The sequence below is a fragment of the Mugil cephalus genome, chromosome 2 (genome assembly GCF_022458985.1).
Source record: "Mugil cephalus isolate CIBA_MC_2020 chromosome 2, CIBA_Mcephalus_1.1, whole genome shotgun sequence".
Lineage (NCBI taxonomy): Eukaryota > Metazoa > Chordata > Actinopteri > Mugiliformes > Mugilidae > Mugil > Mugil cephalus.
In genome coordinates, this window is record NC_061771.1 from 18,844,245 (window position 1) to 18,858,943 (window position 14,699).

The 14,699-nt window shown below is 43.6% G+C and overlaps 1 protein-coding gene across 7 annotated transcripts in view; it reads left to right on the forward strand.

Moving 5' to 3' along the window:
• Positions 1–249: 249 nt before the first annotated feature.
• The window catches only part of fat1a (FAT atypical cadherin 1a), a 73,068-nt gene continuing 58,618 nt past the window's right edge, over positions 250–14,699 (forward strand). For 4 of the 7 annotated variants that reach the window (XM_047579627.1, XM_047579630.1, XM_047579631.1 and 1 more), the window contains exons 1-2: positions 253–586; positions 3,595–6,884. In XM_047579627.1, the coding sequence (XP_047435583.1) occupies positions 3,623–6,884 (3,262 nt within the window). In that variant the 5' untranslated portion in view covers positions 253–586; positions 3,595–3,622. Of the gene's footprint in view, positions 587–1,936; positions 2,084–3,594; positions 6,885–14,699 lie in introns of those variants that run through there. The other 3 variants (XR_007112379.1, XR_007112378.1, XM_047579628.1) reach the window with 2 other exon arrangements.

The window sequence follows — 14,699 nt, forward strand, 5'->3', positions numbered from 1 at the left end:
AAGTTATATTGGAGCAGACATCTATTTTATTATTCATTAATTAGGCTCAATGGTATTTTTCTGCACCACAAATAACTGGATATGCAGGAAGCCAAAACAATACCAGGCTCAGAATGACAGAGATCACTTTCACCACCAGTTATTGATGTGTCTTCCTCTCACTCCGCCCCCCTACAGTAGTCGTGTTACTTTCCCTAAGGGAAGAACAGCAGGCAAGGAAATCACGGCTTTGACATTTCTTTACGATCCCCGTCGTCTCGCGCGCACCTATTAGGGCTGCAATATTTCCGATATCACCTGAAGGCAGCAGCGGCATGCCACTTCACCTGAACAGTTGTGGAGAAGAGGAGCGAGGTAAACCGTAGCCTACAGCTCTGCTGTGCCGAGCCACCATGTGCGAAGACGCTTGAGCGGAGGAAAAAAAAAAGGATTCTGGGAGAGACTGAACAGGAATAAAGAGACGGATCCGCAGGCACAGAAGCCTCCCTCGTCTGAGAGATGCTCGAAACAAATATTTACCCAAAACAGCCAGGATTTATGTGAAAGGAAGTTTGGAGTGACAGCCAGCGATTGTCTAGTTCGGCTGGTGAGTGCATTGAATGATATTATGAGGTTCTTGGATTAGTTTAAAACTAATTTAAAGGACTCTTGAAACTTTGGACTCAGCTCAAAGTATTTTATTGTCAGATGTCTGTAAAAAAAATGTTTATATCAGACTTGTGCCAAACTACCCAACGCGCGCAGTTGGGTACGCACGCGTTGCGCACTCTTTCCCCCTCTGTCTCTCACACACGCACGCAAACACACACACACACAGACACGCGCACACAAACACACAGGCACACGTAGACACACACACACACACACACACACTAGCAGGACAAGTTGTTAAGCTGAATGCAGCACAGGCTTTGTGCAGACGCACCGGCTGGATCACTGCAGTCCGGGAAAGAACAGTGAGACAGCGCCATCAATCGTATAGCAGTCACACTCCTGTTTGCATGTCGTGTAGAGGGAAGGTGGTGCGGCTACTGGTCTGAGAACAAGAGTCGGGATCCCAGTGTGTGTGGAGTGGGGGTTGCACGGGATCCGCGCGTTTGTGTCGAATCCGTTGGCCCCATAAAAAGTCACCACTGCCGGGACACTTCCAGTCTAACCAAGGACAGAGACGTTAGCGAGAGCGCTGAACTGATGTCAAAACACATAAAATGCAACAGCTCGCGTTGCCTTTGAAGTATTATTAGCCAGTTTATCATCATCCCCTAACTGTGGCTTCATTTGCAAGACAGAGGGGTTCGGGTCGACGACGCAATTACGGAGAAGAGAAAGGCGCGCATAAATGATTCCAATTAGTCAAAGTGAAAATGATATTGTTTGCTTATCATCAGCCGAGAGGTCATGCATAAAATAACCAGTCAGAGTAGATGCAGCTGGAGAGGTGATTGCTGGGTTAATTAATTTGGGAAGCAAAGGGTTTTGTCCTTTGTGTGGACGTTTTGCAAAAAAAAAAAAATGTCGCTGTGATTATTGAAATGATTAGTAGATAGAAAACATATACACTGGGGAAAAGGTCACATTAAAGAGCACAATTCTGGAGGTTAAAGTCCTAAATGATGGCAAACATATTGCAACAGTTAGTGCAAAAATAACAAATGAGTAGAAGCTCTTAGATGTACATGCATGGGGGTTTGGAAGTTTTAATAAACAGGCTATAGACCGCTTGTTACTGGAGCGGTAGCAGATAAATTAATACCGTAGTGATTTGCTACAGATCTGGGTATAAAAATGTCTAATGTGGCAACAGAACTGTCAATCCGAGTGAACCGGGTCGCGGGTCCGGAGAGGAAAGGTTGCATCCTACAACCAGCTCGTAAGTAGATCCGGACCTGCGCAGCGCGGAGAGATACCGCTCCGCTCCAGTGCGGGAGTGAAAGGGGAGGTAGTGTGGGAGAAGAGAGAGGCTGCCTGGTGGAGGCAGATGGAGTAGCGGAGAGGAGACAAGTCCACGTATTACCATGCCGACATTTGGACTACATAAACTACACGCAAAACCTCCAAATCTATGAGACTAATAATAGAAGAGGTACGTGAATCGTTATTTCTTTTCCTCCCGTAGCGCGCGTATCGTGTCAGAAAAAGTTGGAGATGGTTTAGCTGCGCTATTGTGAGCTGTGGGAAAGAGACTCAGCTTTCTGCGGCTCTTTGGAGAAGTTTAGCCCCGATTGAAGTGGAGTTGGATGTGCAGTTTTTGATTGCGCGCACATTTAGTCCATTTCAAGATTAGTTTTGGTGCAGTTTATTTTTGCTCGGAAAAGGTGCGGGTGTTTTTTTTTATTATTATCATTATTTTCTTGAAGCAAAATCTCAGCTCAGCACACGGCTGCCATCGTTTCAAGAAGTGAATGGCTCTAGTTGGGGGATGGGGCTAGAAACGAAATAGTCTCGAGGCACCTAACTTATTTTCTTCAACGTTCAACTTTTTTTTCTCTCTATGAAAAGGAGTCGCTGCTTAGAGTTTGCAAAAAGGGCGCAGTGTAGAAACAGCTCAACATTTCGTATTTGTAAATGAGGGGGAAAAAAACGCTACAAGTTAGTTTGAATTTTCCCTTTTTTTTTTTTTTTTTTTTTTTTTTTTTTTTTTTTTACAATGGTCGTCCAGGAGCAGATGGTTCTTTTGTACCTGCAGGCGATACTTTCAGATTTAAGTCGATTTAGGCTGGACTCCGTCACTTATTAACCCCGCATAACACATGAATAACTAAACCCCGGTCGGGTGGTTTTTGACACGCCAAAAGTAAATAATGTAAGGGTTTTATAGGAAGCCTTCGAAGCAGCGCCTCGCTTTTATTTGTCTTTGTAGGCTACGGACTCCCACGCAGAGCCACGGACGCTGTAAAGCGGTTGTAAACGAATGAATCGGCACATAAAAAAATAAAATAATAATAATAAAAAAAAAAACAGTTTCATGTTCTTTTATGACCCTGATTGCACCTTCTGCAAATACAGTCCTCGCGTTTGCTTCTTTTTGTGTCTTTCTCCTGTAAGTGTGAGAAAAGTCCAATATCATTCTGCACAAACTGCGGCTGCTGTATTCATCCTATTGAATTCCTCCTCCTGTGTAAAATCGCTGCCTTTTCATGCAAGAGAAAACTAAAGTATGTATGTTCTTCAACTTGGGAAATTAAAGTTTGACTTGTTAACGTCTCCTCTGAACTGGTTAAGGTGTTCGTGGGCTTCCTCGGTTCCCCATATTTGGCATTTGCCATTGTGCAAATGTGGCTCAGATCTTGTCACCTGACTCACTGCTTCATTTTGCTTCCACATGGAACCTATTTAGCCATTTATCAGCCGAGCCATCGCTTGTCGTGACATTTGAAGGAGTCTGGGAATGGGCACGGGGAAGAAAGGAACGCAGCGCTGTGGCTGTTTCCCCCTGTGGCTCAGACAGGGAGCGATAGTGGCAAATGATTATTTCACATTATTTGCAATTTTAATTCCATTGTAACGACCCCAGTTTATGTCATCTGTCAAATATTTTCATGCGATTACGACACTGAAAATCTAATTATTCGTGTTTTTCTGTTTTTTTTCCAGGTGGTTCTGTGAAGCTCAAGGTACGATAATGGGGAAGCGCTTGGCTCCGCTGCTTGTGCTGCTTGTGCAGCTCTTCTGTGGCTGTGCAGGGAAGCAAAGGGTGGCGCGGTCCCCCTCCATGCAGTTCACCCACTCTGTTTACAATGCCACCATATACGAGAACTCTGCTGCTAAGACTTACTTAGAGAGTCACACCAAGATGGGGATCTATATCACAGACCCGGCATGGGAGGTACGGTACAAAATCATCTCGGGAGACAATGAGAACTTATTCAAAGCAGAGGACTACATGCTGGGAGATTTCAGTTTTTTGCGGATAAGGACCAAAGGAGGCAGCACTGCCATTCTGAACCGGGAGGTGAAAGACCACTACGTGCTTACCGTCAAGGCGTCAGAGAGGAACACCAATTTAGAGTGTCGCACCAGAGTTAAGGTGCAGGTACTGGACACCAATGATCTGAGGCCTCTGTTCTCGCCGACATCCTACAGCATCTCTCTGCCAGAGAACACGGCCATACGCACGAGTGTGGCCAAGGTCACGGCAACTGATGCAGACATCGGTACGAATGGAGAATACTACTATAGTTTCCGAGAGTGGACTGACATGTTTGCGGTTCACCCGACGAGCGGCGTGGTGACACTGACCGGCAAACTGGACTACTCCGAGACAAAGCTGTACGAGCTGGAGATCCTTGCAGTCGACCGAGGGATGAAGCTGTATGGCAGCAGCGGTTTCAGTAGCATGGCCAAGCTCACGGTCAGAGTGGAGCAGGCCAATGAGCACGCGCCGGTAATTATTGCGGTAACCCTGGCCCCCTCCGACGCGGACCACGATCCCACGTATGCCATTGTGACGGTGGAAGACAACGACCAGGGACCAAACGGAGAGATAGCATCTTTGAGCATTGTGGCCGGCGACCCCCTGCAGCAGTTCAAGGCTGTAAGAACCAGTCCTGGGAGCAAGGAGTATAAAATAAAAGCAGTCAAAGAGGTTGACTGGGACAGCCAGCCTTTTGGATACAACCTCACTTTACAGGCGAAGGACAAAGGCAGCCCTCCTCAGTTTTCATCCGCTAAACTGGTGCATGTCACTTCTGCACTGTTCAAAGCGGGCCCTCCCATTTTCGAGAAGGCGGTGTACAGAGTCAATCTGAGTGAATTTGCCCCTATTCACACTCCTGTCACTATGGTAACAGCTGTGCCAAAGTATCCACAGCTAAAATATGCTTTCAGAAACAAAGCTGACAAGAACATGTTTACCATCAATCCGGACACGGGGTTAATCAGTACCGCCGGACCAATCAATGCTGACATTTCCTCCCAGTTCGTGCTAGATGTCATCACCAGTGACAAAAAAGCGGCGACCAAAGTGATCATTGACGTCGTCGATGTAAATAACAATGCACCTGAGTTCCAGCAGACATCTTACAAGGCCACTGTTGACGAGAACGTACCCATAGGGACCAGTGTGGTAACTGTTAAAGCCACTGATCTAGACAAAGGGGAGAATGGCTATGTGACCTACAGCATTACTAATGTGAGTCCCCAGCCGTTTGTCATCGACTACTTTACTGGTGTCATAAATACCTCAGAGGTCCTAGATTATGAGCTCATGCCTAGGATTTATAGTCTCAAAGTCAGGGCATCAGATTGGGGATCCCCTTTCCGGAGAGAGGTAGAGGCATCGGTCACCATAACATTAAATAACCTGAATGACAATAAGCCGTTGTTTGAAAATGTAGACTGTGAAGTAACTGTGCCGAGAGATCACGGCGTGGGAGAACAGATAACAACAGCATCTGCCATAGACGCTGATGAGCTGCAGCTTGTACGGTACTATATCAAAGCGGGAAATGATCTCGATCTGTTTGAACTGAACCCAAACTCTGGCATACTTTCACTGAAGCACACGCTGAGCGAGGGAGAGGCAGCTAAAGTCTCCTTTCATAGTTTACAAATCATTGCAACCGACGGTGAACAGGAGACTCGGCCCATGTACATGAACATATCCGTCGTCACGGCGCGCAAGCCCGTCCAGTTAAAGTGTGTCGAAACCGGAGTCGCTACGATGCTGGCTGAAAAGCTGCTGCAGGGCAGCAAAATCCACACGCAGACTGAGCCGGATGACAACTTTATGGACATTCACTCGGTCAACCGGTACACTCCTGAGTTTGAAGAGTCTTTTCCAAGTGCCATTGAAGTGAAAGAGGACCTCCCTGTTGGGGCCCGGATCGTCCATCTAAGTGCCACAGATGCAGACAGTGGCTTCAATGGGAAACTGGTCTATGTTATTTCAGGGGGAGACACAGAAAGCCGCTTCATAGTAGACATGGAAACTGGTTGGCTTTTGATTTATTCCCCTCTTGATCGGGAAACTAACGACCATTACACCCTCAACATCACCGTTTATGATCTCGGAATACCACAGAAATCTACATCTCGCCTCTTGGATGTTAAAGTTATCGACGCCAACGACAACAGCCCTCAGTTTTTGCAAGATTCGTACTCTGTAGAGATAAGCGAGAGCACACCTGCCGGGACTGAAATTATCCAGGTGGATTCAACAGACAAGGATCGGGGCGATAATGGAGTAGTCAAGTATTCAATTCTGGGAGGCACGGATCACTTCGCCATCAATGAGATAACTGGTGTGGTGACTGTGACAAAGCCATTGGATCGCGAGCTCCACCCATTTTACATCTTGAAGATTGCAGCACGTGACCAGGCAGTGAACGAGCCTCAATTAGTGTCCACGGTACCGCTCAAAATCACCTTGGAAGATGTAAATGACAATCCACCGAAATTCGTTCCGCCCAATTACCGTGTGAAAGTCAGGGAGGACCTTCCCATCGGTACGGTGATCATGTGGCTGGAGGCTCATGACCCCGACATTGGACCTTCCAGTCAGGTACGATACAGCCTCATTGACAACGGAGATGGGAATTTTGAAGTCGACAAACTCAGCGGAGCGTTGCGGATTGTTCAGAACCTAGATTATGAGACCAAGCAAGTTTATAATCTGACAGCGAAAGCTAAAGACAAAGGGAAGCCCATATCTTTGTCGTCCACCTGCTTCATTGAGGTGGACGTGGTGGATGTGAACGAGAACCTGTTCCGGCCTTTGTTCCGATCATTCGTCGAAAAGGGATTTATAAAAGAGGACGCACCTGTCGGGACGTCGGTGATGACTGTAACGGCTGAAGACGAGGACAGAGGACGAGATGGAGAGATTCGATATTCCATACGAGAGGGGTCTGGCCTGGGAATATTTTCCATTGATGAGGAAACTGGTGAGTCTTCTTTGTTCAACATCTGTCATCCATCTCTTCCCATCTGTGAGAAGTTGATTTCTGACATGTATCGTCTTTAAACACTGGCATAAGGAAAGTTTTATGCAGCCAGACTATATTCAGTTGTCTTCCACCGTGTGGAACAATGAGGTAAGAGTGTATTCTAGGAGAGGGGTGAAGTTCCTGATTCCATTCATTTTTCTTCTTCGGGAAAATTGACGGCAGGAGCAGATGGACCATCTGTCTCTCAGACCTGTGTAGACATTCCTGAGTAGTTACCGCGGTACAGAGAAGATTCTGAGTGATTTCACGTCCTCTGTTCCGCAGCCATGGTATCACTGTACAAATAAATACTCATTTATAAAGAAAGTTTCTATTTTGAAATGTTGATACCTATTTGACCAAACGTTTAGAGAAACTAATGGATTTTATAACAGGAACTGTATGGAACTGATGACAATGATATTCTTGTGGATTTCTTATTAGGTTGCAGAAAATATGTTAATACTTTTTCAGCTGCCCAGAATAATTTCAGCAGCTGACTCAAATTAGCTCAAAATAAGCAGTCTGGAATTCTGGGAGCTCATAGCCAAAACCTAACAATCACCTGAGCCGAATGTTTTGGACTTGGCTCTCTGCTCTCCTTTTGAAACTTGGAAACCACATTCTTGGGTGGCTTAATGTGACTTTTCCCCGTTCGAAATTAAATTTCTCTCTGCTCTATACATATTTAATGCCTAAATGAGGCAGTGAAACTCAATGCATAATACATTGATTTCTCTTGGCATGTGTAACCTCAAAGGTTCATATCTACATTAAAAAAAAAGCAGCAAATGTGATTTACCAGTCTGCCTCTGACTTTTGAGTCCTGTAAGGATTCCTAAATTTTTTGTAGGTTAATATTTATTGAGAATAAGATATAGGTGAATTATTCAGTAACTTGACAGCACGTCTCCTCAGTCAGGAAATACTTTCTTTAGCATGAGGAGACGAGCCTTTATGAAGGTTGCTTCCTCGTGGGCTGTTCATCAGCTGTGGTGCGTTTGCAATTGTTCCTGTGATAGAGGTTGGAGATCTGATTTGTAATATCTTTTTGTTTTATGAAGAGAGAGAACCTTGGATGTTTGATCTTCAGCTACTGCCTCTGTTTTCTTGCAAAGTTTTCCTATCTTGTTGTGTTTTTTTTTTTTTTTACTAATTTCCGCAATGGAAGTTACATTCAACTGGGACATGTGATGCATATTTAAAATGAACTGATGTCTTACTGTACAGTTTTTTATACCGTAGTAACATTTCACCAGGGCGTATGACGTATGACAGTTATTGGGAAGCTTGGCTGATTTTAAATGCTGTAACGTTATCACACTGCAAATGAATATACATGCATCACAAAATGACCACGTCCGTACCCCCAAATCATTCTCCCTTTTATCTTTTTCTTATGGATGTTTGGCTGGAGACTTGATAAGTCGCTTAATAATTTCGCCTTATTATGACCTTAAAAGTGCAAGCGTTTAGTGCATGTGAGCGTATCGGATAGGGATGCACTATTATCTGTATTGTGTCTTAACGTACTCACCGCTCAAATACAACCACATCTCATGTAACTTTACAACGACAGCATGTAGACCTCTCGTTTGCACTGCAGGAGTAACAAGAATGTCAGCAGCCGGCAGGAAACATTTTAGGGTAATCATGAGAAAAGTAAAGCTGATTGCAAACTACGCTCTGCTAAAATGTCAAGGCAAAAAAAAAAGAAATGGCTCCTTGAATACAAGCAATTTGAGAAAAAGTCTAAAGAACGAATGCAGAGCAGAGTTAAAGGAGTTTGTTAATACTAGCTGTGTTTCCATTACAGTTTTCCGCAAAATGAAAGCGATATTTCGGAAATTTTGATAAAGTACAATTGCGCTTTGTGATTCCATTGAAAGTCGTCGGAGCTCTAACTGTAAAGTACAGTAAAGTACTATAAGCTGTAAAGTCTCATCTCACAATATCCCATAATTCTTTAAATTCTCGTCATGCGAGACTTCACTTTGAGGAAATGGACTGGTCACATGACCCCCTGCGTCACCTCAGGTGACGGGGACTTCCATTACCCGTTTATTATTATTGCGACATGTAGGTTATTTCTCGGGGTGATGGGAACGCAACAACCGGCAGCGGGGAACAAGCAAGCTTGCAACTGCGCTCCAAAAGCTGTGCGACCTCATGAAAATGCCGTTCAAGAGCCTGTGGCAGAACGTTTCAGCTTCCAGCATCACCACAGATATTTGGACCAGCAGCAACGTCTGTCATCGGTTGAAGGATTGATGAGAAATTAGATTTGGTTTAAGTGCGCTTCTGGAGATACTTACGGGCCATCCAGGACAATAGTTTTTGGTGCAATGCGTGCTTACACAATCGTTTTCTTGTAGCCAATAGAGCAAACTACTCTGTTTGTGTTGATTGGTCTGAGCCCAGAATATTTTCAGCGTCGTGCAGCACAGTTCATGCAGTTAATAAAGTGTGTCTAATAGAGACAGGGCATTACTTATTGTGCCGGTAGTAAACACTGTGTAGGGCACACATCCTGAGAGCTTGGTTGGATCTTCTACTTAATCCCATAGGCCTATATTAAGTGATTATCTGGAGGTGCAATGATAGGATTGTCCGGGGCTGGGTCCTATCATTACGGATTACATCTGAGGTCAGTAGACAACTAAATACAGCCAAGGTGGTGATGCCCCTCCTATGATTTCATGAGATGGAGGGTGTGGTCCGTTGGGCTGCCATATGCGTTGAGAATATCATGCTTCCAAAAGGAAATATAAGCACGGGTGCACACACCGCACTATATACTGCAGCTGCATGTTGTGAATCGTAACCAGCATGTTTTTAAAAGGGTTTAAAATTAGAAAACAAATGGAAAAGCGGTGCGAGGAAAACTGCCAGGAGATACGCACCTTCAGTTTTGAAAAGTTTTATTTTTTTTTTCCAGTGGGAAAAAAAAAAAGGGAGGACAAAGTCTTTTCATCTTTCACTCTATGCCTGTAATCCTAAACCCATGCAACCCATTAAGAGTAATCTTTCTAATGCAGTGTTTTGCTAGCTCTGTCACCACTATTCTTTCAGCTGTCCATCTAATCATCTTATAGTAGTATTAACGTTACTGTTTTCACAAGGCATTGCTCTGGAAGGCATCGAGCTCTGTTGTGGTTGATGCAAGTAGACAAGTGAATCTTGTGTAGTATGTAACACATCTGAATGTTTAGAACCTGCAGAGAAGCCGTCTTTCTAAACCGACCTTCTAGGAGCAAATGATCTTTTTGAGAAATAGAAATAGAAATTCGAAAGTAGTTTCCATTATTACTTTTTATTGTACATATACATCAACTTGGCGAAAAAAAAAAAAAAAAAAAAAACCCACTCGGATTCAAACCACGTCTTCTTCTTTGGTTCAGTTTCCTCTCTGTCACACTGCTCGGAGTTGGAGTCCATGGCAACAGTTTGTCCAGACATTCTCTGTGTTATTAAAAGCTCTGTGGTCACTGGATCGGTGCCACCTTAATTTAAACGTACTCTTATCAAGAGGGCCCCTTCCCATGCTGGACTAACTTAGTCACTCCTCGCTTTACATGGCAGGCTTGCCAAAAGGCAGTTTTTCCCCAGAAGGAGACAAAAATCACTAGAAAAGACACAGAGCACTAAAAGCTTTTGGTTGACGTTTTATAATTAAGAAGTTCAGTAGAAAACAAAGGTCGCTGTTAGCTGTTTGTCCTGGTTTAAGGAATATGTCCACATGCGATGATAGAAAATACTTTCTCTAGAACCTTCTCTAGATCTGCAGAGGCTTTCCTGCCCTCAGTGTCTGGCTACTGTCTTACGTACTGGGGGCTGTAGAGGTCAACCGATATTGGTTTTCAAGGACTGCTGTCAATTTTGAAAAGGCAACTGTAGCAAATGGGTAATATAATGACTTTTTTCTTTGGGCTTTTTTTTCTCTTTGAAGGACCTTTTCTGCTAGGACTCTAAAATCTTTAAAGAGCTATTTGGGGAAAAAAAAAAAAGATGGCTCTGAGATGAATGCACATTGCTCACTTGATCGTACGACTGTAGAATAATCAGAAAGGACGCTGCACACAGTATGTGGGACAATACTGGAGAAAACTCCCACCCCTCCCAGGCTGAATTGTGCCCTGACAGAAGAATATAATCAGTAACTGTACAAAAAGGTGTAGCAGCACTACCGATAATTGCAGCCGCACTGAGTTGGAGACAAAAAAAAAAAGCATTCCTTGGAGGTTAACTTCCTGTTGAAACAGACCAGCAATAAAATGATCTTGTCACGATTATTAAAGCAAGTCTCCACTCCTCAAAGTGCAGCTGACTCAACCTGACACACCTACACCAGGCAAAAATCAACAGATAAAGAAGGCAGGGGACTTTTTTTTTTTTTTTTATCGCCAGTGAGTAATCATGTTTCAATTCTTTGCTTTGTCTGGAACAACAAAAGGGGATTGTTGAAATCTGGAATCGGTGTATTAATGAATCAAAAGCCTTGATAGACAGACGCAGAGGGAGAAAGACGTTAACAGGACGACTTCTTCAGCAGTAAACTGCACTCTTCAAGATCGTGCCCTTAAGAAAATCCCTGACCAAATCATTTGAGGTGCTTTGAGTTGTTTTTTGTTTTTTTTTATGTTGTCTTTAGTGAGTCGTCCACTTGCTAACAAACCCTGAACTCAGCTCACAGCTAAATTGGTGTCAGCTTTTCACCAAAGTATCTGTTCTTTTGACGTCCCTACTCAAAAAGGATTAAGTAATATGTGAGTGCTGAGATGAGTTAGAGTAGACGGGACTAACTTTGACAGCGGATGAGCTGTGAGCGAGCCGCGTCTCGGTTTGAAGTAAAATTATGGAGGTATACAAGGTGACCAGAGCAGGGCGTGTTGAATCTAGATGAGGCGCAGATGCTGATTGTCTAATGTATGCATTGCCCTTTCTTGTTGGATAAAATATGCATTGCCCTTTCACTTGAAGCTGTTCGCAGCCTCTGCTGTGAAAGCGTCCTTTGTGGAGGCAAATGAAACAGTTTGATGCATAATGACAAAAGTACTGTTCCGTTTCCACCAAAAAAACTCGGCGAGTCCTTCACTCCTTTTTCCATCGTCTTCGTGGCAAAGCAAACAGATCCTTTACATCCTTGTTCATGGTCGGCCTTTTGGCATCAATTACAGTTTTAAAAGTGGAAACTGTTGCCCTGTGTCCCTAATTTTCTATTCAGGGAGCTACATGTTGGAGATAAAAGTTGGACGGCGAAGTGGCACATGATTCCAAATAGTCTTTGCTTGAGTGCTGTTACTGTGGAGATGGGACCAGGAATGTGCAGCGGGACAAAGTTGATTGTAGGTTGCTAAATGAAAAACACACTTTCCCCAGTTAAATGTATGCTGTTCTCTCAGTCCATTAAATCTTTTTAAAGAAACCTACAGCTGCCTCGTGCGGAGGACATGCTTCATTGTGTGTTAATTCATGTCACGCTAACATTCAGCCATGAATTAGATCTGTAATTTTTTATACCTGTTGATGTGTATTGCACTTTTTTTTTTTTTTTTTAAGTTCTGTCTTTTGATATTGAGCCCTGAGGAACACTCCAATACAGTACGAGGAGTGGATTTGCTTAATTTCATAAAAATCAATGTTAGAATATTGATTTATTCTTCAGCCACCGCTGCTAAACAGAACACAGTCCTTAGGTGCAATGTTAAACCTAAAGTACTACGGACTGAGAAGCGTTTTGTAAACACTGGCGTCCTCCCTCCCCACAGACACATTTGAACGTCTCCACCATTGATTCCCTAAACTTAATTATCGACATGCTTTTATCCTGTTATTCAAGTTTCACTGACTATTTCGAGCATTTCGTGCTGTCTGGCACTTGACAGTCTTCACCACAAACACACTCGAGTGCAGTGAAGTGGGGTTGCAAAAATGGATGTGCCTGTTAACCAAAAACTCTCCTGACCGCGTTGGACGCTATTTAACATTTTACACTGGTTTTCTGATTTATTTGATTATCGTTCAGTACAGCAGCTATAACATAAATTAAGGATGTCACAGGACAATGTCAACATATTTAGGATTGTAAAAGGTGTAACATTGTGACCACCTTCCTCATATTGTGTAGTTCTTCCTTGTGTCTCCAAAAGAGTGAATGGACACCATGATGCTGTTAGTGGGTCCTATGGGTTTAGGGACGGGGCCTCTGGGGATCATCCCTCAGAATTTTGATCAGTTTGGGGTCTAGTGAATGTGGAGGCCAGGTCAACACCTTGTACTGTTTTGTGTGTCATCAAGGAGTGTCATTGCTATGGGGTGGGGGTGTCTGGTCTGGTCTAGGTGGGTGCTACAGGTCTAAGGAAGATCCACATGAGTGCCAGGACCAAAAGTTTCCCAGCAGAACACTGAATTGTCAGAAGAGGGTCAATGTTGTTTACTTCTTCTGTCAGTGGTTTTAATGTTGTGGCTGATCGTTATACGTTATGCAGTGAATTCAGCAGCTTGGGAAGTATGCTTCTCTTCTCAATAGATAGGTTAGGGTGAATATAACACTTTAAGTAAAAGACTTAACAGTGCAGAGTCAAACCAGCGTCAAAGGACTGTCCGGAAATCTGTTAGACGCGGAGTGAAAGCAGTGGAAGGCCGAGTCAGCGCATTGGTCAAGTCCTTTTGGTCGGATATTTTTCCGTTTTAAACAATAGGACAATTAGCTGTAAATCTTCTTGAATTATATTGCATCATTCATCATCATTCTCCCCCCAGATTTGTGGTCTGAAAGAGCAAACACGCCGTTCCATTGTGAACTTTGCACCGTGTGTTTTTAGCGAATTCATGAACCCATGATGCCAAATGGGGGATTGCGCTGGGACAAACTGTTACTGGATCTGGCCCATAATATGGAGCTATGACTCTGTTACATTTTGTTGTTGTTAAAATGTATGTCGTGACCGTAAGGAGATATTGAACTGCAGATTGGCTCGTCTTCTAGAGTTGTATGTGGGGAGAGTGCGTGATTCTCTGCTCATATTATGGTCTAATGGGATCTTTTTTCCTGAAAGTCCACAGTCTACAGTTGCAATACAGATGGATCAATATTGTTGCAGAACCAGAGAGAGAAGCGTTGTGTCGTGTGGTAAAAAAAAATCTAAAGTAATACAAAGAGTATTGAGTATTGCTCTTTATGAAGCCCTTAGAAATAACACGGTTCCCAGAAACAATGGGGCCTTTGTATCATCCGCTTAATCTCAAAAGCTATCTCAACTGGAATTAACGGCCTTTTAAAAAAAAATAATAAAAAATGGGGAAAGAAAATCCATTCAGTCATGCATCACAGATGTGTAACCACTTAATCAAAATGCATAGTTTTCCTGTTCCTGTGCTCAGTCCTATTCAGGAATGATTTCCATGTTTACTTTACACACGGATTAGGTTTGGGCTTTTTCATGGTTCATTGTCCCTCCTGCCTGTGCTGGTGTTTATACTGTAAGAACTTTCTTGACAGCCATTTTTTCTGCCACTACCAACAGTTTATAACATGCTCAGGGATGCGTGAAGTGGACACGGCTCTCTGGCTCAAGGGGCTCTAACAGTTTGTCCAGTCTGTTGAAGGAGATAAGATAGACATAGTTTTGTGTGATGTTGTATCATCATTATCAATGTTTTTGAGATACATTCCAGTGTCTTACAACCCCTGTGTGCCCTTCAATCAAAATGTAGGAATTGATGTCGCATAGCTGACAGAACTAGCTGATAAACCCACCGCAGGCTTGTCCA